Source organism: Pelodiscus sinensis, chromosome 24 (genome assembly GCF_049634645.1).
Source record: "Pelodiscus sinensis isolate JC-2024 chromosome 24, ASM4963464v1, whole genome shotgun sequence".
In the NCBI taxonomy this organism is placed as follows: domain Eukaryota; kingdom Metazoa; phylum Chordata; order Testudines; family Trionychidae; genus Pelodiscus; species Pelodiscus sinensis.
In genome coordinates this window covers 1,652,722-1,679,746 of record NC_134734.1, presented here as the reverse complement: position 1 = coordinate 1,679,746, position 27,025 = coordinate 1,652,722, and the positions used below count along the sequence as shown (strand labels likewise).

At 51.2% G+C, this 27,025-nt stretch overlaps 1 protein-coding gene across 1 annotated transcript in view; it reads left to right on the top strand.

The window, feature by feature from the left end:
* The window catches only part of LOC142819583 (guanylate-binding protein 1-like), a 116,742-nt gene that overhangs the window by 17,602 nt on the left and 72,115 nt on the right, over nt 1-27,025 (top strand). The window contains exons 2-9 of the mRNA XM_075907689.1: nt 4,546-4,638; nt 5,889-5,981; nt 7,412-7,504; nt 8,770-8,868; nt 10,150-10,239; nt 21,931-22,143; nt 22,281-22,408; nt 24,885-24,994. Of these exons, the coding sequence (XP_075763804.1) occupies nt 4,584-4,638; nt 5,889-5,981; nt 7,412-7,504; nt 8,770-8,868; nt 10,150-10,239; nt 21,931-22,143; nt 22,281-22,408; nt 24,885-24,994 (881 nt within the window). The 5' untranslated portion in view covers nt 4,546-4,583. The remainder of the gene's footprint in view (nt 1-4,545; nt 4,639-5,888; nt 5,982-7,411; nt 7,505-8,769; nt 8,869-10,149; nt 10,240-21,930; nt 22,144-22,280; nt 22,409-24,884; nt 24,995-27,025) is intronic.

Genomic DNA, 27,025 nt, shown 5'->3' with positions numbered 1-27,025 from the left:
CTCCATTTTCTTATCCACTGTAATCCCGAAGTCACAGGAACTCCTTATCAACTTCCTCCGAATTTTGGCCAAAGTGGCCACCTATAAAAGCAGAGAGAGGAAGTGGGTTAAGAGAGTCTCTTGTGACTCTGGGGCCTTTTTCTGATGTTTTGTTCATCCACACATCTGGGCAGAGGTCCTCTTGGTCGCATCTGCTTGACACCTTGGACTACCAGTGGGTTCTGGCAGAGTTCTCTGCTTGGTGTTCCCTTCCCGTTCCCTTGTTTGGACCATTTTGGTTGTCCCTCATAATCAGTTGAGTTCCTGGGCTCAGTGGATCCTCCCCAAATGTCAGGGGGAAGGGAGGGGAGTCCTTGTAACACTTCCTTGCAATCCAATAAGACCCTTCTCCTCCAGCCATCTCGCCCGACCCTGGCACAAGGGATAACTGCCCCTGGCAGGAAGAATGTCTGGCCTGTTTGGGACACATCGGTCAAGTGGAACAGGAACAGGAATGGGCATGCTCTGAAAGGGGAAAATAACCGACTAGTGGTAGGTCTGCAAAGAGCTGTGTGAGCCAGAGCTGGCCGGGACTGAGCTCCAGAAACTCCAGGCTTGGACATTCCTGGCCCCAAACTCTGCACTTACCGTGCCGGAGATGTAAGTTTAAAAAAGCCAGTTTGCTGTGCTGGGACGTGAGCTCTCCCTGCCGTTCTCAACACGGCTGCATTCACCAGGGCTGTAGCCAGGGCAGGGGGAGGGGCAGCTGCCCAGGGTGCAAACCAGCAGGTGGTGGGAAAGTGGGGCAGGTAAAAGCAATGTTTGGGGGTAGAGGCCTGTAGTGGAATTGGGATCCTGGGAGTCCTGTCACCAAACCGTCCCCATGACACCCGTAGCTCTGTGACACCCGTAGCTCTGTGACACTCGTAGCTCTGTGCTGCTGGTCATGGTGCTGCCTTCAGAGCAGAGCACCCAGCCAGCAGCTGCTTTTCTCTGACCACCCAGCACTGAAGGCAGGGCAGCTGCCAGCAGCACAGAGCTCAGGGCGGGAAACCATGTACCCAGCCATCTTCACTCTTGTGCTGCTGCCTTCAAAGCTGGGGATTCATGTTGCCTGCAGCATGCAGGACGGTTGCTTCAATCCCACCCCTGCAGCACCTCTACAATACCCGCTGCCACCTGCACCTTGTGCCCACTGCTCCGGCCGTAGGGTTGTAGGACCCGAGGGATCCCAGTCCCACAGCCGCAATAGCAGGAGCAGCTAGAAACTCGGGGGCGGGCGGGTAGGAGTGGGGATTGTAGGGGGAGGGGAGCAGGAATCCAAACCATTGTGTGCAGGTGCCAGCAGGGCCCACGATCTGATCACTCACCCCGGGCCGGGGGGGGGGGTATGCCTCGGGATGGCGCTGGCAGCAGAGGGCGAGTTGCTTCACGCACAGGAGAGACTCAAGCAGCAGCATTCACCATCCCTCCGCCACTGCTACATCATTTAGCTCCCAGAGAAAGGTCCCTGGGGCCTGTTGAGTGACAAGTTAGTGTCAGCACATCACACACCAACAACCAGTTGTGGTGGGGTGAAGAGGATAATTGCCACAGTCACAAGGTCAGAAGAAGTCATGGCACTCCAAAGACATGGAAATTCTGAGTGCGGGCAGGGGGGAGGGGGAGAGGGGCAGAGCTGCAGCATCTCTAGTTTTACCCACTTTGAACTTGAAAGTGGAAGACAGTATAGGGGACAGTGATCACGAAATAATAGAGTTCATGATCTTAAGGAAAGGTAGAAGGGAGACCAGCACAATTGAGGTAATGGATTTCAGGAAGGCAGATTTTGATAAGCTCAGAGAACTTGTAGGTAAGGTCCCATGGGAAGCAAGACTGAAGGGAAAAACAACTGAGGAGAGTTGGAAGTATTTCAAAGGGACGTTGTTAAGGGCCCAAAAGCAAACAATTCCGCTGTGTAGGAAAGATAGAAAATATGGCAAAAGACCAGCTTGGCTTAACAAGGAGATCTTGCATGATCTCAAAATAAAAAAGGAGTCATATAAAAAATGGAAACTAGGACAACTAACAAAGGATGAATATAAGCAAGCAACACGGGAATGCAGGGGCAAGATTAGAAAGGCAAAGGCACAAAATGAGCTCAAACTAGCTACAGGCATAAAGGGAAACAAGAAGACCTTTTATAAATACATTAAAAGCAAGAGGAAGACCAAGGACAGGGTAGGCCCACTGCTTAGTGAGGAGGGAGAAGCAGTAACAGGAAACTTGGAAATAGCGGAGATGCTCAATGACTTCTTTGTTTCGGTCTTCACCGAGAAGTCTGGAAGAGTGCCTAACGTAGTGAATGCAAGCAGAGAGAGGGTAAGTTTAGAAGATCGGATACACAAAGAACAAGTTAAAAATCACTTAGGAAAGTTAGATGTCAGCAAATCACCAGGTCCTGATGAAATGCATCCCAGGATACTCAAGGAGCTGATAGAGGAGGTATCTGAGCCTTTAGCTATGATCTTTGAAAAATCATGGCAGACAGGGGAGATTCCAGAAGACTGGAAAAGGGCAAATATTGTACCCATCTATAAAAAGGGGAATAAGAACAATCCAGGAAACTACAGACCGGTCAGTTTAACGTCTGTCCCAGGGAAGATAATGGAGCAGGTAATTAAGGAAATCATATGCAAACACTTGGAAGGTAATAAAGTGATAGGGAATAGCCAGCATGGGTTTATGAAGAACAAGTCATGCCAAACTAATCTGATAGCTTTCTTTGATAAGATAACGAGCCTTGTGGATAAGGGAGAAGCGGTGGATGTCATATACCTAGACTTTAGTAAGGCATTTGATACGGTCTCGCATGATATTCTTATTGATAAACTAGGCAAATATAACTTAGATAGGGCCACGATAAGGTGGGTGCATAATTGGCTGGATAACCGTAGTCAGAGAGTTGTTGTTAACGGTTCTAAATCCTGCTGGAAAGGGATAGCAAGTGGAGTTCCTCAAGGGTCTGTTTTGGGACCCGTACTGTTCAATATCTTCATCAATGATGTAGATATTGGGATAGAGAGTACGCTTATTAAGTTTGCAGATGATACCAAACTGGGTGGGGTTGCAACTTCTTTGGAGGATAGGGACATAATTCAAAATGACCTTAGCAAGTTAGAGAAATGGTCAGAGGTAAACAGGATGAGGTTTAATAAAGAGAAATGCAAAGTGCTCCACTTAGGAAGGAACAATCAGTTCCATACATACAAGATGGGAAGCGACTGTCTAGGAAGGAGCATGGCGGAAAGGGATCTAGGGGTCATAGTGGACCACAAGTTGAATATGAGTCAACAGTGTGATGCTGTTGCAAAAAAAGCAAATATGATTTTAGGTTGTATCAACAGGTGTGTTGTAAGCAAAACTTGTGAAGTCATTCTGCCGCTCTACTCTGCACTAGTTAGGCCTCAGCTGGAGTACTGTGTCCAGTTCTGGGCGCCACATTTCAAGAAAGATGTGGAGAAATTGGAAAGGGTACAGAGAAGAGCGACAAGAATGATTAAAGGTTTAGAGAACATGACCTATGAAGCCAGGCTTCATGAACTGGGCTTGTTTAGTTTGGAAAAAAGAAGATTAAGGGGGGACATGATAGCGGTTTTCAAATATCTAAAAGGGTGTCACAAGGAGGAAGGCGAAAATTTGTTCCTCTTGGTTTCTGAGGACAGGACAAGGAGTAATGGGCTTAAAGTGCAGCAGGGGAGGTTTAGATTGGACATTAGGAAAAAATTCCTAACTGTCAGGGTGGTCAAATATTGGAATAAATTGCCAAGGGAGGTGGTAGAATCTCCCTCTCTGGAGATATTTAAGAACAGGTTAGATAGACATCTGTCAGGGATGGTGTAGACGGAGCTTGGTCCTGCCTTGAGGGCGGGGGGCTGGACTCGATGACCTCTCGAGGTCCCTTCCAGTCCTATTATTCTATGATTCTATACCCAGGTATTTCCTCATAGCCCCCTTGCAGAGTCCTGCCTGCTGGCCTCGCCCACAGGCTCTATTCGCAGACCTGACTCAGGGTCCTGATTTTCCACTGGCAGACCCATGCTCAGGGCTTCACTGCTTCCTGCCACCCCACCCCCGCTCACTGCTCCTGTCCTGAGACCAGGCCGAGCTCTGGTTCCTGCCTCAGCCTCCTTACCCCATATGGGCAACCCCGCAGAGAAAAAGCACTGGCAAGGCCCTAGCTTGGAGGGAGGCAGACACGAGTCAAAGGACTGGTTTATGGGACACAATCCTTGCAGAGCTAAAGTCTGGGGAGTGGAAGCTAGATCCCAAATCGTCCTTCCACTGGAGGGCCCCGCCCTATCCAAGAATCGAGTCCCCACTGTTCCTTTGGGCCCGGTACTCCCTTCATTTCCTCAGACCAGGAGGAAATTAAAGCCCAGAAGAATTGTTCTGCCTCCAGAGAATATGACAGCGTATCTCTCCTGAACCAAAACGTATTGTTGAGGCAATAGGCAACTTTAGTGTTTGTGAGAATGTCAAAAGCTCAGAGCAAAATACAGATACAGTCTCTGTTATTTCTACCAGGTGAAGGTGTGAGGAAATTGGGTGGTAAGAAAGCAGATATGGAGACAAAGACTGAAAATGACCCCAACAAGGAAGTACCACCAATCGTAACAGGTACTAGCTAAAATACACTATTCTTATTCTCTCATTTTTTCTGCAATATCTTAACACATGCCATTGAGGATTGATCTTAAAAGGGTGGTATTTTGATGTAACAGAGAAGGTGGGAAAGTCATATTTTACAATATAGTGAAGAAATTGACTTTGTCTCCTCCTCAACAGTAAGTACTAGGAATACCATATTCAGCGTGCGGCTTCCTCATATGATAACTTACAATCAGGAAATGTTAGTTTAAGCCAGGAAAATGGGCTGTGCCTGGAATGGGATTGCATGTCAGAAAAGAAGTCAAAAAGCGAGAGAAGCACGAGACACAAGTGAGCGGATGTCTGGGTGTGCCCCTCCCCCAGTCAGGACTGCCTCAACCCCAAGCATCCCACCCATTAGATACACTGGTAAAGGGTGTGTCAGGGGGCGAGGGAGGCTCCAAACTCCCTCTCTCATATAGGAACATTGCTGACCGTTCCCCATCAGTAGTTAACGGGGGAAAGGGCGCAGTTTGCTGCATTCCTCCATTGGGCAGCGGAATGTGGCGCAGGGAACCTGGTATTGCCTCAGCCAGGGGACGTGCACCCTCCCTCGTCTGTAATGTAAGAAGCTGCAGTTGCAACAGAGAGGCGCTTCTCACCTTCCACATGGGGCTGCAGTGAGGAACAGCTGGTGTGCTCCTCTCTACCCTGTGCAGCCTGCACACGGCACCCCTCAATGCCACACTCGGCTCAGAGCCTGATTTGAATGAAGCAGGCACATTTCCTATTATTTTCCCATAAAGAAAAATGAATGGAGGGAAGAAGCCGAGCAATGGCCGGTAAATCTTCGGGTCCATGACAGTGCTGCAGAAGCTGGTATATGAGGGGCACAAGAATGGTGGTGAGAAGGGGCCTGTGTTTAGGGAGGAGAATTACAGCAGTGAGAGGAATGAGAGAAGCGTGAGCATTAGATTCTCCATGGCAACTGTGCAGGGCAAATGCTCCTTAGAGTGCTGAAGTGCAGGGAATGTAAGCTAGATCCCAAAGTGTCTGTCTCCTGGAGGCCCCGCCCTTTCCAGGTGTCGCCTCCCCACTGTTCCTTTGGGCCAGGTACTCCTGCCGTATTTCCGGAAACGAGGAGGAAATTCGAGTCCGTAGGCATTGGCCTGCATGCAGAGAATATGATAGCGTGTCTCTCGAGAACCTATAGGCACTATTGGTGTTTCTGTCAATCCCAACACCTCAGAGGAAGACACAGACTCTTTTATTTGTACCAGGTGAAGGTGAGAGTAATCTGGGCGGTGAAAAAGAGGAAATGGGTTTGAAGACTGAAAATGACCCCAAGGAGAAAGTACCACCAACCGTAACAGGTACAAGCCAATATACACTATGAACAACATTCCCTTATTCTATCAACATTTTCAGCAATATCTTAACAAATGTTATTGAGAACTGGTCTTAAAAAGGTGGTGTGACGGATCCAGTCGGGTCCGCACTCACCCCGGGGTGGGGATCGCCCTCCCCCCGGTGCCGGGCGGGCAGGCAGGCGGTATGGGGGACAGGGGAAGCCCCGGCCGGGTGGAAACCCCCCGCTGGGAGGAATGCCTGGCTCCGCAACAGGGGAGGCAGGGCCAGGAGCGATCGTGGCAGGCAGGCAGAGAGCCCAAGCGGAGCGCCCGCCGGCCGGCCGGAGCCACAGCGGGGCGGAGGCAGGGCGGCGACTCCTGGCTCTCACGCTGCAAAATGTAGGGAAACCGTATTCAGTGTGAGGCTTCCTCGTATGATAACTTACCATCAGGAAATGTTAGTTTGTGAAAGGAAAATGGGATGTGCCTGGAATGGGATTGCATGTCCACAAAGAAGCCGAAAAGAGAGAGAAGCACCAGACATGTGTGAGCAGCTTCTGGGTGTGCCCCGCCCCCAATCGGGACTGCCTCAACCCCAAGCATCACACCCATTAAATACACTGGTAAATGGTGTGTCGGGAGGAGGAGGAGTCTCCAACCTCCCTTTGTTATATGGGAACATGGCTGACCATTCCCCATCAGCAGTTAACGGGGGAAAGGGTGCAGTTACCTGCATTCCTCCATTGGTTGGGGAAGCGTGGGGCAGGGAACCTGGAATTGTATCAGCCGGGGGACGTGCACCCTCCCCCGTCTGTAATGTAAGAAGGTGCAATAGAGAGGCGCTCCTCACCTTCCACAAGGGGCTGCAGTGAGAAACAGCCGGCGTGCTCCTCTCTGCGCTGGGCAACCTGCACACTTCACTCCTCAAGGCCAGTCCTGCCTCACAACCATGATTTGAATAAAGGAGGTACATTACCTATAATTTTCCAATAAGGAAAAATGAATGGAGGGAAGTAGCCGAGCAATGGCCGGTAAATCTTTTGGTCCATGATGGTGCTGCAGAAGCTGGTATATGAGGGGCACAAGAATGGTGGGGAGAAGGGGCCTGTGCTAAGGGAGGAGAATTACAGGAGGGAAAGGAATGAAAGAAGCGTGAGGATTAGATTCTCCGTGGCAACTGTGCAGGTTGGAAGCTAGATCTGAAAGTGTGTGTCTGCTGGAGGACCCGCCCTTTCTTGGCTTGGTCTCCCCACCGTTCCCTTGGGAGCGGTACTCCTGCCCTATTTCCTAAAACCAGGAGGAAATTTGAGCCCATAGGCATTTGTCTGCCTCTAGAGAATAGTACAACGAGCCTCTCCTGAACCTAAACAATTTGTTGAGGGAATAGGCATCATTAGTGCTTGTGAGAATGTCAACTGCTGATACAAAGATAAAAACTCTTTTATTTCCACCAGGAAAAACTGTGTTGAAATCTGGTGGTAAGAAAGCGGGAATGGACATGAAGCCTGAAAAGGACTCCAACAAGGAAGTACCAGCAGTCGTAAAAGGTACAACCCAGAATACACGATGAACAATATTCTCTTATTCTACTATTTTTTTCTGCAATATCTGAACACATGCCATTCAGGGCTGATATCCATAGGGTGGAATTCTGATCTAATATATCAGATGGAAAAGTAATATTATACTATGCAATGCAGAAAGTGACTCTTTCTCCTCCTCAATGGTAAGTACTAGGAACACCGTATCCAGCGTGCGGCTTCCTCGTATAACTTACAATCAGGAAATGTTAGTTTGTGCCAGGAAAATGGGATGTGCCTGGAATGGGATTGCATGTCACAAAAGCAGCCGAGAAGAGAGAGAGGCATCTTACACGTGTAAGAGGCTGTCTGGGTATGCCCCGCCCCCAATCGGGACTGCCTCAACCCCAAGCATCCCACTCATTAAATACACTGGTAAAGGGTGTGTCGGGCGGAAGGGAGGCCCCAACCGCCCTCTCTCATATAGGAACATTGCTGACCTTTCCTCATCAGCAGTTAACGGGGAAAAGGGCATTCCTCCATTGGCCAGGGGACCGTGGGGCAGGGAACCTGGAATTGCCTCAGCCAGGGGATGTGCACCCTCCCCCGTCTGTAATGTAAGAAGCTGCAGTTGCAAGAGAGAGGCGCTTCTCACCTTCTACACGGGGCTGCAGTGAGAAACAGCTGGCGTGCTCCTCTCTCCCTGGGCAGCCTGCACACTGCACCCCTCAACACCAGCCCCGCCTCAGAGCCATGATTTGAATGAAGCAGGCACATTTCCTATTATTTTCCAATAAAGAAAAATGAATGGAGGGAAGTAGCCGAGCAATGGCCGGTAAATCTTTGGGTCCATGACGGTGCTGCAGAAGCTGGTATACGAGGGGCACAAAGGAAGACGGGGAGAAGGGGCTTCTCTTAAGGGAATAGAATTACAGGAGGGAAAGCAATGAGAGAAGTGTGAGCATTATATTCTCCGTGGCAACTGTGTAGGGTGCACCCTCCTTGCACTGCTGAAGTGCGGGGAGTGGAAGCTCAATCCCAAAGCGTGCGTCTCCTGGAGGACCCACCCTTTCTCGGCATCGTCTCCCCACCATTCCCTTGGTAGAGATACTCCCGCCGTATTTCCTGAAACCAGGAGGAAATTCGAACCCATAGACATGGGTCTGTCCCTAGAGAATATGACAGCAACTCTCCCCTGAACCAAAAAGTTTTGTTGAGGGAATAGGCATCATTAGTGTTTGAGAGAATGTCAACTGCTGATGCGAAGATAAAAACTCTTTTATTTCCACCAGGTAAAATTGGAAATTTGTTGAAATTTGGTGGTAAGAAAGCGGAAATGGACTTGAAGTTTGAAAAGGACTCCGACAAGGAAGTACCAGCAACTGCAACAGGTAAAAACCAGAACACACGATGAACAATATTCCCTTTTTCTACTATTTTTTTCTGCAATATCTTAACACATGCCATTCAGAGCAGATATCCAGAGGGCGGAATTCTTATCTAATATATACGGTGGGAAAGTAATATTTTACTATATGATGGAGAAAGTGACCCTCTCTCCTCCTCAATGGTAAGTACTAGGAACACCGTATTCAGCATGCGGCTTCCTCGTATGATAACTTACATTCAGGAAATGTTAGTTTGTGCCAGGAAAATGGGCTGTGCCTGGAATGGGATTGCATGTCACAAAAGAAGTCAAAAAGAAAGAGATGCATCAGACATGTGTGAGCGGCTGTCTGGGTGTGCTCTGCCCCCAATCGGGACTGCCTCAACCCCAAGCATCCCACTCATTACATACACTGGTAAAGGGTGTGTCGGCGGGTGGGGGAGGCTCCAACCTCCCTCTCTCATATGGCAACATTGCTGACAATTCCCCATCAGCAGTTAACGGGGAAAAGAGCACAGTGTCCTGCATTCCTCTAATGGCCAGGAAAGCGTGGGGCAGGGAACCTGGCATTGCCTCAGTCGGGGGATGTGCACCCTCCCCGTCGGTAATATAAGAAGCTGCAGTTGCAAGAGAGAGGCGCTTCTCACCTTCCACATGGGGCTGCAGTGAAAAACAGCTGGCATGCTCCTCTCTACCCTGGGCAGCCTGCACACTGCACCCCTCAACTCCAGCCCCGCCTCAGAGCCATGATTTGAATTAAACAGGCACATTTCCTATTATTTTCCAATAAACACAAATGAATGAAGGGAAGTAGCCGAGCAATGTCCGGTAAATCTTTGGGTCCATGACGGTGCTGCAGAAGCTGGTATACGAGGGGCACAAAGGAAGGCGGGGAGAAGGGGCTTCTCTTAAGGGAATAGAATTACAGGAGGGAAAGCAATGAGAGAAGCGTCAGCATTATATTCTCCGTGGCAACTGTGCAGGGTGCACCCTCCTTGCACTGCTGAAGTGCAGGGAGTGGAAGCTAGATCCCAAAGCGTGCGTCTCCTGGAGGACCCACCCTTTCTCGGCATTGTCTCCCTACCGTTCCCTTGGTAGAGATACTCCCGCCGTATTTCCTGAAACCAGGAGGAAATTCGAACCCATAGACATGGGTCTGTCCCTAGAGAATATGACAGCAACTCTCCCCTGAACCAAAAAGTTTTGTTGAGGGAATAGGCATCATTAGTGTTTGAGAGAATGTCAACTGCTGATGAGAAGATAAAAACTCTTTTATTTCCACCAGGTAAACGTGTGTGGAAAATTGGTGGTAAGAAATTGGAAATGAACTTGAAGTTTGGAAAGAACTCCAAGGAATTACTAGCAACTATAACAGGTACAACTAGAATACACGATGAGCAATATTCCTCTATTCTACTATTTTTTTCTGCATTATCTTAACACATGCCATTCAGGGCTGATCTCCAGGGGGTGGAATTCTTATCTAATATATACGGTGGGAAAGTAATATTTTACTATCTGATGGAGAAAGTGACCCTCTCTCCTCCTCAATGGTAAGTACTAGGAACACCGTATTCAGCATGCGGCTTCCTCATATGATAACTTACATTCAGGAAATGTTAGTTTGTGCCAGGAAAATGGGATGTGCCTGGAATGGGATTGCATGTCACAAAAGAAGCCGAAAAGAGAGAGAAGCACCAGACATGTGTGAGCGGCTGTCTGGGTGTACCCCACCCCCAGTTGGGACTGCCTGAACCCCAAGCATTCCACCTGTTAAATTCACTTGCATGAACTTCAAAGTACAAATTCCCATTTAAAGCTTTCCCTTATTCTATATACTTTGTTTTCAATATTTCTAACTAATGTTAATGATTACTGAATTCAGTTGAAAAGATCACACTTTGTTGTAAACTAGCTGCTGGTTAAAAACTAATTTACTCTATATTTAGGAGAGTCTTCCTGTCTATTGAAAAACTCTCCTGAAATTGTAAGAGCGAGGACCATCAAATTAGTTATACCGCTTCCTCATATGATAGCTTAAAGCGAGGTAATGATTGGTTTGTTTCCAGGAAATGGGATGTGCCTGGAATGGGATTGCTTCCCCACAAAATCAAACTGAACAGAGATAGAATTAGTGCCGCAGGTGAGAGGGGTTTTCTGAATTATCTGGTGGTGAGAAATGCACCTCAGGAGCCCAACACTGTGGAATTTAATTTCAGAACGGGGAAAATGAGGAGGTTAGTTAGTAAAAGGTACAGTGTCAAAAGTAGAATTTCTGCAAGCTTCATGGAAACTTTTCAGCCAAATAATAGATAGTCAGCTTAAATATATACCCCAAATTAAAAATACCATAAGAGAATTTCAAAAATGCCTTCATTGCTTCACTACAGAGTAAAAGAAGCAGTGAGAAATGAAAAGGCATTGTTTGAAATGTAGAATTTAAATCCCAATTAGGAAAATAGAAGGAGCATCACAGTCTTAAATACAGTGTAAAAATATAATTAAGAATGCCAAAAAGTAACAGCAATTTTTGTATGTACAGGCAGTCCCCGGGTTACGTACAAGATAGGGACTGTAGGTTTGTTCTTAAGTTGAATTTGTATGTAAGTCGGAACTGGTACATATTGTAGGGGAAACTCTAGCCAAACATTTCTCCAGAGCTCAGCTTTATTCTCCCACACCTCACTTCCCTCAGTCCTTTATTCTCAAGCTGAGGTGTCTGATGAGAAAAGCCGCCCCGCATCTCCCTGGTCTGCTTGGAGGGGGGGAGGAAGGGCGCTAGCTTCGCGTCTCCCTGGTCTACTGGGGGAAGCAGCTAGTGCGGTGTTGTCTCACCCCGTTTGTAAGTAGGGATCCGATGTAAGTCGGATCCAGGTAACCCAGGGACTGCCTGTACATGAGAAGTACATAGCCTACTAAACATCCAGTAGGGCCACTGGGCAACTGAGATGTTAAGGGAGAACTCAGAGATGAAAAAGGCATTGAGGAGAAACTAAATGAATTCTTTGCTTCAGTCTTCATGGCTGAGGATGTTAAGGAGATTCCCAATCCTGAGCCATTCTTTTAGGTCAGAAATCTGAAGAATTGTTCCAGATTGAGGTATTATTAGGGGAGGTTTTGGAACAAACTGATCAATGTAAGAGGATCTTTCAGAAAATAAAGACTTTTCCGAAAGATCCCTTATTCCTTATTTTAAGAGGGATAAGGGATCTTTCGGAAAAGGCTTTATTTTCTGAAAGATCTGCGTCTAGACTGGTGGTTTTTTCCAGCAAAGCTCCGAGCCAGAAAAAAGAGGCAGCCATTTTTATGCAAATGAAGTGGGGGGATTGAAATTCCCGCTTTATTTGCAATTGCGATGTGTCTAATTTGCATCCCTTTTACCGAAAAGGGATGCAGTCTAGACACCGCCGCTGTGCATGAGGATGGTTTCTTCCTGTGCCTTCAATAAGGCTTCTTTAAAATACTGCCAGCTCTCCTGGACTCCTTTCCCCTTCATGCAAGCATCCCAGGGAATCCTGCCCATCAGTTCTCTAGGGGAGTCAGCCTGCTTTTCTGAAGTCCAGGGTGTGTATTTTGCTACCCTCCTGTCTTCCTTTGGTCAGGATCCTGAAATCGCGTCTCATGATCACTGCTTTCCAGGTTGTCACCCACCTCTACTTCCCCTAGTAGTTCCTCCCTATTTGTGAGCAGCAGGTCAAGCTGCACATGGCCGCTGGTAGGTTCCTTTAGCATTTGTACCAAGAAGTTATCCCCAACATTCTCTGAAAATTTCCTGGATTGTCTGTGTACTGCTGTATTGGTCTCCCAACAAATGTCAGGGTGATTAAAGTCCCCCACAAGAACCAGGGCCTGTGATCTGGAAGCTTCTCTCAGTTTTCTAAAGAAAGCCTCATCTACCTCATCCACCTGATCTGGTGGTCTATAGCAGACACCAACCACAACATCACTCCTGTTGCTTCCACTTCTAAATTTAACCCATAGACTCTCAACAGGCTTTTCTCCCTCTATATACTGGAGCTCCGAGCAATCATACTGCTCTCTTAGGCTATGTCTACACTAGCCCCCTAGTTCGAACTAGGGAGGCTAATGTAGGCATTCGAACTTGTAAATGAAGCCCAGGATTTAAATATCCCCAGCTTTATTTGCATGTTCCCATCCAGCTGCCATTTTTAAATGCCACTAGTCAGGACTAACTGCCCGTGGCTACACGCGGCAGTTAAACGGTAATTCGAAGTAACTCCTTTGTTCGAATTACCTGTTACACCTCATTCCAGGAGGAGTAACAGGTAGTTCAAACTAAGGACTTAGTTTGAATGCCTAGATTAGCCTCTCTAGTTTGAACTAGGGGGCTAGTGTAGACATACTATTAGGGTATGTCTACACTACAGCACGATTTTGAATTAACTTAATTTGAATTAGTTAATTCGAACTAAGCTAATTCGAAATAACGCATCTAGACCCAAAAACTAATTCGAAATAGCATTTTTCTAATTCAAAATAGCGCATCCACATTGAGTGGACCCTGAATCGAAGGTAAGGCCAGAACCAGTGCCAAAAGGGCATCAGGGTCGGACTTAGTGTGTGGGGCTGCTGCCTCAGGCTAGCCGAGGTCTGATGGGACCCAACTCCCCCATCCTGGACAGAGAGTTCTCAGGTTTCTCTGCTTGCTGGTTCACCTCGCAAAGCATTTGTGTCTCAGAGTGCTCTGATTGCCCTCACTCGGGGTACCACGGCACTCTGCAACATGGAACCAGACCTGCCCCCGGGGACTCGGCTGCATCTTGTGGACATGTTGCCACCAGCCTGGCTGCACTGTCTGCAGGCTGCCATCTGGGAGGACCGTCAAGGGGATGTCAGGATGCAGGAGGCTCTGTGGGAGAGCTTCCACCCTGAGGAGTGCTAACAGTCTCCCTGGTCTGCCCCACCGGGGGCTCGTACCCCATTCCTCCCTCTCGTCCTTCCCCTTCCCCTTCCCTATCCCCCCCTTCCTGATGTCAAATAAAATACACGTGTTTTCAAAAATAGACACTCTCTACATTTAACACAACTGGGGAAGGGGAATGAAACTGTGTGAAGACAGGGGAAAGGAGGTGGGAGAGGGCAGGAGGGAGGGTGGGAGAGGGGAGGGGGGAAACTGGGAGGTGGGACCTGGAAGGGGGAAGCCAGGGGAAGAAGGGGGAGAGGAAGCTCAGGGTTCAGGGGTGGGGGCAGTCTCGCAGAGCCAACCACCTCCCAGCACCACAGGGGAGGGGTCCTCAGTATCCCCGGGGAGATGGGGTGGAGGGTGCGCAGGTTGAGGTGGGGGGTGTGGACATTGTGGAGGAGGGTGTGGAGGTTGAGGAGGAAGAGGTGGGGGGGCAGGAGTGGGAGGAGGGACAGTAGTTGGGGGGCAGCAGGTGCAGGACCAGCATGGGGCCTCATGCTCTGCAACAGGGCCTGCAGGAGACTTCCTCACTCAGTCCTCCACAAGCTGCTCCCAGCAGACCTGCAGGTCTTCCCGCATCCAGGCCTCGATGGTGAGGTGCAGGGCTCGCAGGGCCCCCAGGTGCTGGTCCCAGTACTCCTGCTCTGTGCTGGCGGTCCGGAGCAGGCCGCGGGTGCAGGAGCATGTCCCGGGCGGAGTAGTGCACCCTGCACGAGCAGCTGGTGCAGCTGTAGAGAAAGAAGAGAAGTGGTCAGTTCTCCCTGGGACACAGTGGATGATGCCCAGCCCCCCCCCCCCCCCCACTGCATTGTGAGGGCGACCATGCTCTGCACCGTCAGAGCCGCTGTGCTTCCACAGAGGCCATAGTCAGGATGTCTGGCTCTCCCCAGGACTAGGAGCTGCCCCAGGACCGCACCCATGTCCCTGTGCCATGTATAGTGTGACCGGGGCCGGGGGGGGGAGATGTCCCCTGCTTCTGTGTAGAGGGGACGTGTGAAGGGAGGGCGTCCTGCTGGGTCCCGCCCCGGTTTCGGGAGAGTGTCAGGTCTCTTCACACATGCATGTGCGTATTGGGCCATGGCCCCTGGGTGTCACGCAGCTGGAGCCACCTGCCCAAGGGTGGCATGGCATGTGCTCGCACGTGCACAGGTGGCTGCGTGATCCGTGGGAGGCATGGCCCATGCGTGTGATCCCTCGTCTCCCTCTCCACCTCCCTGCCGGGTAGGGGACAGTGCTGGCACTTACTTGGTATGGCCTCCCTCGATGACCCTGCCGACTCAGGTCCCAGAACAGCTGGCAGTGGCCCCTCCGGTGTGCCCAGATCTGGGCCTTCTGTTCCTGGCTCGCTGCCTCCTGGGCTGGTGTGGACCGCCCCGCCTCCTAGGAGTCAGTCGAGGGCGGGGAAGTAGGGGCAGGTGTCAGCCCGTGCTGCGGCGCCGCCCCTGGTGGCCCTGGCATATGCCTGCCGCAGCTCTTTGACCTTCAGGAGCACCTGCTTTTGGGTGCACCTGTGGCCTTTCCTGGCCATGGTGGCTGCTATGAGGCCGTAGACGGCCGCGTTCCTGTGCCTAGTGCGGAGATCATGGAAGTTGGGGGCCTCCCCCAAACCTCAATGAGGTCCATGACCTCCGCACTAGTCCAAGAGGGCATGCGCCGTCTATGGCCCCTGGCTGCTGGAGGAGTGGGTGGGGGAGAGCTGGCTGCCACTGGCTGCCATCCTCTGGCCACTGGCTGAGAGTCTGCGGCTGCTGGCAGGCCTGGCTCTTGCACGTGCCCAGTGGCCAGAGTCTGCCCCTCTAAGGGCCCTGGGGCTGGGGGAGAGGAGAGGAGTTTTCCTGGTTTGGCCCAGAGTGGCCACCAGGGGGAACTGGGAAGGGCTGGAGGCCCCCTAATTTGAAATAAGTGTCTACACAGCACTTATTTTGAATTAGCTATTTCGAAATAGGTGTTATTCCTCGTAGAATGAGGTTTACCTAATTTGAAATAAGGGCTCCGCTATTTTGAATTAAATTTGAAATAGCAGTTTGTATGTGTAGACAGCTATTACAGTTAATTCGAAATAACGTCTGTTATTTTGAATTAACTCTGTAGTGTAGACATACCCTAACATACAACTCCTACTTCTTTTCTCTCCCGTCTGTTCTTCGTGAACAGTCTATACCCTTCCATGACAGTGCTCCAGTCATGTGAGTCGTCCCGCCAAGTCTCCGTTATTCCAGTCACATTATAGTTCTTTATCTGGGCCAGGGCCTCTAATTCTTCCTGTTTGTTTCCCAGGCTTCTTGCATTTGTGTACAAACACCTTAGATAACCAGCTGATTGCCCAACCTTCTCCATTTGAGTCAGGGGTCCTCCTTTGTTGCTCATTCCTCCTTGTGTTTCTTCCCATTAGCCAACTTCCTCACTTACCTCAGGGCTCTGGTTACCATCCCCCAACCAACCTAGTTTAAAGCCTTCTCACTAGGTCTGCAAGCCTTCCCGCAAAGATGCTCCTTCCTCTCTTGGTTAGGTGGATCCCATCTCTTCCTAACAATCCTTGTGCCCGGAACAGAGTCCCATGGTTGAAGAAACCAAAGCCCTGTCTCTGACACCACCTGCGCAACCACGCATTGACTTCCATGATTTGATGATCCCTACCTGGACCTTTTCCTTCAACTGGAAGGATGGATGAGAACACTACTTGCACTCTGAGGGTATGTCTACATTAGCTCGTTAGTTCGAGCTAGGTAGGCAAATGAGGGCAACTGGAGTTGCAAATGAAGCCCGGGATTTAAATATCCCAGGCTTCATTTGCATCTTCCCGGGCGCCGCCATTTTTAAATCCCCCTTAGTCTGAACTAACTGCCCGCAGCTAGACGCGGCAGTTAAACGTTAATTCGAACTAACTCCTTAGTTCGAATTAACTGTTACTCCTCGTGGAATGAGGTGTAACAGTTAACTCGAACTAAGGACTTAGTTCGAGTTAACGTTTGACTGCCACATGTAGCCGCGGGCAGTTAGTTCGGACTAAGGGGATTTAAAAATGGCGCCCGGATGGGAAGATGCAAATAAAGCCTGGGATATTTAAATCCCAGGCTTCATTTGCAACTTCGAATGCCAACATTAGCCTACCTAGTTCGAACTAGGCGGCTAGTGTAGACATACCCCATGTATTTATCTAGTTCTCTTTTAAACCCTGTTATAGTCCTAGTCTTCACATCCTCCTCAGGCAAGGAGTTCCACAGATTGACTATGCACTGTGTGAAGAAAAACTTCCTTTTATTTTAATTTCTCCTTATTAAACTTCATCCTATTTACCTCAGACCATTTCTCCAGTTTGTCCAGATCATTTTGAATATTGACCCTGTCCTCCAAAGTACTCACAACCCTTCCAGCTTTGTATCATCTGCAAACTTCATAAGTGTCCTCTCTATGCCAATATCTAAATTGTTGATGAAGATATTGAACTGAACCGGTCGTAAAACAGGATCCTTCGGAACCCCACTTGTTCTGCTCTTCCAGCAGGATTGTGAACCATTGATACCTACTCTCTGAGAACAGTTATTGAGCCAGCTGTGCACCCAACTTATAGAAGACAACTAGATGTATTTTGCCTGGTTTATTGATAAGAAGATCAAGTGACAATGTATCAAATGCCTTACTAAAATCTAGGTATACCATGTGCACCGCTTCTCCCTTATCCACAGGACTTGTTATTCTAACAGAGAAAGTGACATGATTTGTTCTTTACTAATCTTTGCTGGCTGTTACCTATTGCCTTATTATGTTCCAGGGCTGTGTCTACATTGACACCCTTTTCCGGAAAAGGGATGCTAATGAGACACTTCGGAATTGCAAATGCCGCGGGCGATTTAAATATGCATGAACATGGCTGCCGCTTTTTTCCGGCTCGGGGTTTTGCTGGAGAAAAGCGCCAACCTAGATGGGATCTTGCGGAAAATAAACCCTTTTCCGGAAGATCCCTTATTCCTACTTGAAAGCCCAGATGTTTGCAGATGGATTCCTTAATTATTTGTTCCATTATGTTCCTTGGGACAGAAATGAAACTGACTGGTCTGTAGTTTCCTGGGTTGTTCTTATTTCCCTTTTTATAGATGGGTACGAGATTTGCCCTTTTCCAGTCTTCTGGAATCTCTTCCAACTTCCATTACTTTTTAAAGATGATAGCTCAGATACCTCTTCAATCAGCTCCTTGAGTATTCATAGAATCACAGAATACTAGGACTAGAAGAGACCTTGAGAGGTCATCGAGTCCAGTCCCCTGTCCTCATGGCAGAACCCTCTACTGTCTAGATCATTCCTGATAGACATTTATCTAACCTACTCTTAAATATCTCCAGAGATGGGGATTCCACAACCTCCCTGGGCAATTTATTCCAGTGTTTGACCACCTGACAGTTAGGAACGTTTTCCTAATGTCCAACCTAAACCTCTCTTGCTGCAGTTTAAGCCCATTGCTTCTTGTTCTATCCTCAGAGGCCAAGATGAACAAGTTTTCTCCCTCCTCCTTATGACAGCCTTTTAGATACCTGAAAACCACGATCCTGTCCCCTCTCAATCTTCTCTTTTCCAAACTAAACAAGTCCAATTCTTTCCGTCTTCCTTCCTAGCTCATGTTCTCTAGACCTTTAATCATTCTTGTTGCTCTTTTCTGGATCCTCTCCAATTTCTCCACATCTTTCTTGAAATGTGGTGCCCAGAACTGGACACAATACTCCAATTGAAGCATAACCAGCACAGAGTAGAGCAGAAGAATGACTTCTCATGTTGTGATCACAACACACTTGTTAATACATCCTAGAATCATGTTTCCTTTTTTTGCAACAGCATCACACTGTTGACTGATATTTAGTTTGTGGACCGCTATAACCCCTAAATCCCATTCTGCAGTACTTCTTAGAAAGTTGCTTCCCATTCTGCATGTGTGAAACTGATTGTTCCTTCCTAAGTGGAGCACTTTGCACTTCAGCCTGTTTAACTCAGACCATTTCTCCAATTTGTCCAGTTCATTTTGAATTATGACCCTGTCCTCCAAAGCTGTTACAACCCCTCCCAGCTTGGTATCATCTGCAAACTTAGTAAGCGCACTCTCTATGCCAGTATCTAAATTATTGATAAAGATATTGAACAGAACCAGTCACAAAACGTAACCCTGCAGAACCCACTTACTATACCTTTCCAGCAGGATTGTGAACCGTTAATAACTACTCTGAGTATGGTTATCCAGCCAGTTATGAACCCATCTTATAGTAGCTCCATCTAACTTGTATTTGTCTTGTTTATTGATATCATGCGAGACCATATCAAATGCCTTACTAAAGTCTAGGTATACCATGTCCACTGCTTCTCCCTTATCCACAAGACTCGTTATCCTATCAGATAAAGCATTTCATTCTAGGATGCATTTCATCAGGGCCTGGTGACTTGCAAACATCTAACATTTCTAAGTAATTTTTAACTTGTTCTTTTTTTATTTTATCTTCTAAACCTACCCCATTCCCACTAGCATTCCTATGTTGGGCATCCTGCCACCATCCATCTTCTTGGTGAAAACCAAAAGAAAGCAGTCATTAAGCACGTCTGCCATTTCCAAGTTTCCTCTTTTTGTTTTTCCCTATTGACTGAACAGTGGGCCTACTCTGTCCTTGGTCTTCATCTTGCTTCATATTTTTAGAATGTGTTCTTATTACCCTTTTTGTCTCTAGGTAGATTGAGCTCGTTTTGTGCCTTTGCCTTTCTAATCTTTCCCCTGCGTACTTGCGCTATTTTGCTTATATTCATCCTTTGTAATTTGACCTAGTTTCTACTTTTTATAGGACTCTTTTTTGATTTTTAGGTTATGTAAGGTCTCCTGGTTAAGCCAAGGTGGTCTCTTGCCATACTTTCTATCTTTCATAGTCAACAGAATAGTTTGCTTTTGGGCCCTTAATAGTGTGCCTTTGAAAAACTGACAACTCTCTTCAGTTGTTTTTCCTCTTAGTCTTGCTTCCCCTGGGACTTTACCTACTAGCTCTCTCAGTTTACTGCAATCTGCCTTCCTAAAATCCATTGCCTCCCTTCTACCATTCCTTAGATTCCTGAACTCTAGGATTTCATGGCCACTTTCACCCAAGCTGTTTGTTAAAATCACATCTAGTACAGCTTCCCACCCCCAGTAGCTTTCTCAGCCTTCTGAAATAAAAAAATGTCTCCCGTGCAGCCCAAGAACTTATTGGATATTCTGTGCCCTTCTGTGTTAGTTTCTCAACATATGTCTGGACAGTTGACTGAAGTCTCTCATCTCCACCAAACGCTGTTTCATTAGCATGTTAAGCTCAGTTTGCATGTTTGCTTTACTTGTTCAAGAGTCTACTTACATCTAGTTGCTCCCCCTTCTGATCTATCCTTTTTCATGAATAAGTTGTGTGTGTGTTCTCTAACCCAGCCTGTGCAATTTACTTCTGTGTCTGAAGCTATGGCTATTGTCTGTCTCCCAGTGTTGCCACTGTGTGTGTTCCTGGGGTAACCCCTCAGGAAGGTTCGCATCCTGCTTAGCTAGCACCTGATTGCCCATAAGGATGCTGTCATGGCTCAATCCCCCGACCTGACCCTCCAAGTGCAGAGATGGGGGTCAGCTAGAAGAATACACTCTATGAACCCTGTTTTTTGTACTCCCAGCGACAAGCTTGTCCAGTCTCAGTCTCCCTGAAATACAAGAAAAAAAATAAGAAATAAAAATTCTCTGCCACAACCCAAGTGTACTTAAAAAGATATAAAATAAACCCTTTTCCGGGGAAAAGATCGCTTGGGAATCCCCTCCCTAAGACAAGGCTCTCCACTCTACCTCAAAGTCTGTTTTGCTTGGAGTTGGAAAAACAGAGGGAATCAGCACAGAAGAATGGACTCTGCCTGGGGAATTAGGTACATAACCCTAAGGACACAACAGTCAACTGATACCGGTTAATCAAAACAAAAGGAAAACTCCTTTATTATCAAAACAAAACTACCGTTGCAAGCATAGTAAATTGGCTAGGTGGCAAATAGCCACAATTGACATAGCCTCAGGGAAAGTCCCTGGGCTGTAATCCTTAGTTACAAAGGAGAAAAATAATTAGCCAGCTCAGACATGATTTCCAAACCCCCAAACAAGGAAAAGAATAAACTTTGATGGACTAGCTAAACTTTTCCCTCCTTACACATTTCAAGAAGTCCATTCTTGGAGAGAGAAAGTCTCTCTCATATCCCTCATGTCAGCTGCCCCTGCCAGGACCCAGCCTGGTCCTAGAGGGGTGCAGGGCTAAGAGGTAACAGACAAAGGACAGAGACTGTCCATGCACTTCCTGTGCCCAATGGCAAAGCTCTGCCATGTGTGAGTCTGGCTGGAGTCACCGCCCGAGTGCTGGGCCTGTCGCCGGTCCCCAGCCTGAGCTGACTCATCACCTGCAGCGGGTGCTCCCAGCCCGGGCAGAGACCTGGACTCACCTCATGGATGTCTAGTGGCCCTGGCAGCCCTGGACGTGTGTGCCCTGCACCTGCTACTGACACTTGAGGTATGGCTAGACTGTGAGGATCTATCAGAAAAAGATACGCAAAATGCACTCCGCGTTTTGCGTATCTTTTTCCGATACTTTGTTGGAAGAAGCTTTTCCGAAATATGGCCCATCTAGACTGGGCAAAATTTTGGGAAAAACCTCTCTTTCAAAAACCCCTTTCTTCCTTATGGTATGAGGAAAACAGCGGCTTCCAAAAGAGCGCATTTGCTCATCCACCAAAATAAATCAGAAGAGCAAACACATTACCTAGATGCAGCACAGTTTTTCTGGGATACCTCCAGTATCCCAACCCCCCCTCCCCACACTCACACTCAGTCTAGCCATACCCTTGGAGGAAGGGACAAGGGTGGGGAAGGGCTGTTCTGTACTTCCCAGGGTGTGTCTGATGTCACAGTGCTGCCTTCTCTCTGCATCGCTGCGCTACCGAACCGCTGTGTGTCTGGGAAGCACTCTCTGCTCCCTGGGGCTTGTCCTGCCTGGTCTTACACTCAGCGAGGGAGCTGCTTGCCTGGGGAGCTGGGAGCCCTCAGACCTGCCCCCCTCTGCCCTCTCCCTGGGGATCCCTGCAGCAGGTCTGCCTGGCTGGCTCAGTCTGTTTTCTGGGTTGCAGGTCGATCCCGCTCACAAACGATGGCCCCAGAGTGGCGCATGGAGCAGCCCGTGTGCCTCATTGAGAGCGATGACAAGGGGGCCCTACAGGTGAACCCTGAGGCTGTGAAGATCCTGGAGGCCATCGCCCAGCCAGTGGTGGTGGTGGCCATTGTGGGACTGTACCGCACGGGCAAGTCCTACCTCATGAATGCTTTGGCTGGACAGAGAAAAGGTGAGAGGCCTGGGCCATGTGTCCCTCCTGCCCCCTGTGTTATTTCCTGCTGCTCTCTGGGGCTCGCAGTGACCTCCCTCCCTCAGGCAGCCGTCCTGTGTGTCTGTGTCTACATGGAACCTGTCCTCTCTCCCCAGGGTTCTCGCTGGGCTCCACCGTGCAGTCGCACACCAAGGGAATTTGGATGTGGTGCCATCCCCACCCCCACCAGGCTGGCCACGCCCTGGTGCTTCTTGACACAGAGGGGCTGGGAGATGCACATAAGGTGAGGTGGCTCTGGCGGTGTGGTGGGAACAGGTGGTCCTGTAAGGTGAGGGGACTTCACCTGCCTGTGGCAGTTACATTTGCCCTCGAGTTCCAGGGGCACCTGGTGTTTGCTCTTCTGGCAGGAATCGGGGCCCTCAGGGGGCTCAGGAACATGCACAAGTCACTGGTGAGGGTAACACCCGTGTATCCGCGCACTAAGCCAGACTCCCCGCGGCGCAGCGGCCCCAGGGCAGGATCCTGCCCTACAGTCGAGATGGAAACATGCTCCCTGTTCTTCAGCAGCTCTTCCGAGTGCCCTGAAACCCCCCTGAGGGGATGGGCGGCCTTGGGAGGGGCGGCCCTGCCTGGGGAGCGGGGTCCAGGGGATGATCCAGACCTGGTGGGTTTGGCCCAGGGGGCCGAGCTCTGGGTCTCTCACGTATGATGGGAGGCCAGTTCAGTGGCTCTGACAGTGCTGGGGGCTTTGCACCCCCCGTGCGCCATGGCTGGAGTCTCGCACACTGACGTGATCTGCGTGAGACTGAGCTCGGCTTCTGTCCAGACTCCCTGCTCCTGTGGGTCAGAACGGCTGGAAAGCAGGGGGAGGGGTGAGTCAGACGTACAATCCGGCTCTGGTGGAGCTGATGCGCTAGAACCAGGTGCCTGTGCACGTACCGCAGGAAGGGCCCCAGCCAGCCCACCTCAGTGACCGTGTGGCTGCAGGTGACGGATCCAGAGCCGCCCCACGAGTGGTGCCTGTGAGTCCTGCCCTTGGCAGCCTCTGTGACAGTGCGAGGTGCCCAGGTCGTGGCTCTCCGCCTGGGTCCTGCCCTGGGAGGCTGGGCCTGAGACCAAAGCGAGCGGTTTCTGAGCCGTTACTTCTGCGTGCTGCAGTGCTCAGGCAGCCTCAGGCGTCACATTCCCAGCACGGCGAGGGAACAGCATCTGGGCAGTAAGGAAAAGGCTCCAGGGAGCAGCAGCACCCGAGGGAAATGGAGCCGCCTGCCTCTCTGGCTGTGGTCAGATCCCAGCTTTTACAGCAGCCCCCTCGCTGGACCCCCTGGGGTCAGGCCTGTCCCTCCCCCACCCGCTGGGCGCTAGTTGGGAGGGGGGAGTCTGGAGAAAACGCCAAACTCACGTGGCCCCTTTGAACCTGAAGGGATGTTCCCTCCACCACCGTGGCTCCAGAGAAAGCAGGCAGCACACAGGGGAGAGGAGACCTTGTAACGTTCGACTCAAGCCCCCCCGACAGTGTCCACGGCCCCTTCCCAGCCCTGTGGGAGGAAACCCTGGCCCAGCGCTAACTGTGCTGGGCCAGCGTCCCACGGTTGATTCAGGGAGAGGAGCCGACGGGCCTTGGGCACAGTGGGGTGGGCCCGGCTCCTGGAAGGGGTGGGCCCCGGGTGGAAGGGGCAGTGTTGGGTCACAGCCAGCCCGCCCTCTGTGCTCTCCCCTCAGCCCTCAGAGTCACACTGTGCACACACCATGGCGCTCCAGCCGTGGTAGGGGCAGCGTTCGGGTGCTGTGGACCTTTGGGTGGGTCCCGGGGCTCAGCCAAAGGTGCTGAATGATTCTGGCCGGTTCACAGAGGCCGTGACACAGGGTCCCGTTGGGCTGCGCGGCGCAGAGCGAACACACCGCTCCGATCCGGCACTCGTGGGGGAGGCTGAGGAGACGTGGGACAAGCAGCTGAAGCCTTCACGGGGCCGAGTCTGACGGAGGCTTTTCTCCACAGTCTGGTCCCCTCCTAGAGCAGGGCCGAGCGCTCAGGAGACCCCCCGGCTGGTGTCCCTGGTGCGTCTGCACTGACCGTGGGGCCGGGCAGCGCTGCAGGCCGGGCACTTTGTGCAGACCCTGCAGTGCAGTGGGTGGGTCCCTGCTAGTGCATCCGGCTGGCCCCACGGCTAAGGGAGGCTCCTTGGGTGGCTCAGCGAGTCACTGGGGGTGGAGCTTCTGGGCCTGAGGAACGTCGTGCAGCCGGCCTGGATTGCTGGGGCAGACCCACCTCAGGTGGCTCTTGAGACACCCTGGGTCCTGCCCTGGGGAGCGGTTAATGGGACAGGCTGGCGCTGCCGGCAAAGCTCAACCCTGGCTCCTGCAGACAGACCCAGCCCAGAGCTCGCGGAAGGGGAGGGACAAGAATGGCCCAAGTTGAAAAAGCAGCTTCTCACAGACACCGCGCCTGGCGCAGGAGCAAACGGGGAGCGAGAGGAGAGCAGCCCCCACATTACTCAGGGCAAGGCCACTGGCAGGACTGAAAGACACAAACCTGGGGGCAGGGCACCCACCCCAGGGTGTGTGGGGCGCCCAGAGCCCTTCTGCACCTGAGGGTGGCAAGCTAGCAGCCAGCCTGATCCCCATGGGCCCTGCAGTGAAGTCCACTGCAGGGTTCCCATCCCCTCCTGGCCGGTAGGAACCGCTGTGTCCCACTGGCAGGATGCACGCAAGGAGCCGCTCTCACCCAGCCCCTGCTCCCCCTGTGCCCGTTTCCCCAGGGCGACCTGAAGCACGACACCTGGATCTTCACGCTGGCCGTCCTGCTGAGCAGCACCCTGGTGTACAACAGCAAGGGCGCCATCGACCAGGATGCCATGAGCAAGCTGCAGTATCCTTCCCGGCGGGGGGTTGTCTGGGGCTGGGGGAGGCTGCAGCTGCTGCTGCTGGGCAGGGCCCTGGTCCAGGGTGTGGCAGGCCTGGTGGGTGTGGTCTAGGCAGGCCTAGAGCCACCCCCTCAAAAGCGGGTGTTTGGGCTTCCCCTAATGCCCACCCGGCCTCTGCTCGGCCTTCCCTGTGGTCCCCCCCCCTCTCCGCTCTGCAGAGAAGTGCCTGTTGTCAGAGTGGGGTGGGGAGTCACCGAGTGATCCCCCGCAAGCGCTCATGGGGCTGTGGGTACGTTCTCACCGTGAGTAGCTTGGGTGGGGGCAGCCCCAGTGTCACATCGTCAGCAGCAGCTGGGCCCTGCTCGCAGGACCAACTGACACATGAGCCCAGGAGAAGAGGGAAAAGTGTCTCCTGTTCCCAACAGCCACCCCAGGCTACGCCCCCTCAGCCCATCCCTCCTGACATCTCTGCTGCTCCCCCCCGGCAAGTCAGGGCCTGTGGTGGGGCCTCTCCTCACAGCCCTGTGTGGGAGCTGCAGAGCAGCGGGAGAGCTGCAGAGGGTGCTAGGCAGGGAGAGGGGCAGCGCCTGGGGCACAGACCCCCTGGAGCCCCTCAGGCACTACTGGGAGGAGCCGTGTGTGGAGACGTTCCAGTGACAGCAGAGCCCGAGACAGCCCTGAGCTTGTCCAGGTAGGGTTGGGGCACAGCCGGCTCTGACAGGGAGCGGGGCCGAGAGCAGAGGCCTCCGCTATGCACTGGAGAGCCTGGCGCATGCTCGTCACGGGGGGACGTCCTGTCCCATGGGCGGGAGCCAGGCAGGGCCCAGCAGGGAGCCCCACAGCCTGCTCCTGGCCAGGAAACCAGCCTGTCTCCTCTTGGCCTCCAACAGCAACGGGCTGGCGCTGTCCTGCTGACACTCCCTGGCCTGAATCAACATCCATCTGAGTCTGGACTGGCCTGCAGTGGAAAACAGGCTCCATTTGCTTTAGAAAGAAATTTTAGAAGAGGGGGATTTTTTTCTCTGGACTGGTCATGGGGTAAAGGCTGAGCGGGGCTGGAGAGCACTCGCCTCTCTCCACAGGGACTCTGCATGGCCTGTGGTGCCCGGCCTGGCTGGAGGAAGAGGCCAGCGATGCCTGTGCCTGAAATTCCCGTTGACCTGCGTGGCCGCCTGGACACACGTCTTCCTATTCGGCCCCGTGCCGGGCTCAGGGCTGCAGGGCGCAGACTCTCCCCACGCCCCACAGCTGCTGCTAGGCTGTTCTGGGCTGGTGCCACTGGAGACACGTCCAGTGAAGCAGCCCTGGCTCCGATGTGGGCGGGACAGAGATGCAGCAGCTGATCATTGTGTCTAGAGCTTGTCTGGGGACTTCGCTGGCACGGCAGCCCCGTCAGTCCCCCGAGTGCCTGGCCTGAATCCACGGCTGCGTGTTTGCCCTGCTGCCCCAGAGCAAAGCCAGGAGGCGGCTGAGGCTGAGAACATGGTGCCGAGGGGACCTTCCCTCCCTCAGGGGCACCATGCCAGTGGTCCTGGGCCTGCCCTCTGGGACCACCGTGTGACTTGGAGAGGGCTGTGGGGAGGCAGCTTGGCCTCCCTCCAGGCTAAGACCAAACCAAGGGGATTCAAGGGAAAGGTTCCGATTTCTGCCTCCGCGGCTAGAGAAAAACAGTGCCTGGAGCAGTCGCTCTGCTGGGACGGGAAGGTCGCGGTGGCCCTGGCTGGGCGAGGCCCCGGGGGCAGGTTCTCTGGCAGGAAAATTGCTCCCGCTGCTGCTGAGAGCCCTGGAGCTGTGGAGAGACAGTGGTCCAGTGAGTCTTACAGGATCTGATGACAAAGAGTTCTGGGGTCAGCTGATCCCCGTCTAGACTACGGTGCTGTGCCGACAATCAGCTGATTGGCAGAGCGCGGTGGCCATTTTGATGTAAATGAAGCAGCAATTATTTAAATCACCACTTCATTTCCCTTTGCCAAGTACACTCATCTACATGGCTCCATCAATGTGTAGTCTAGACACATCCTTGTAGTACATACCAG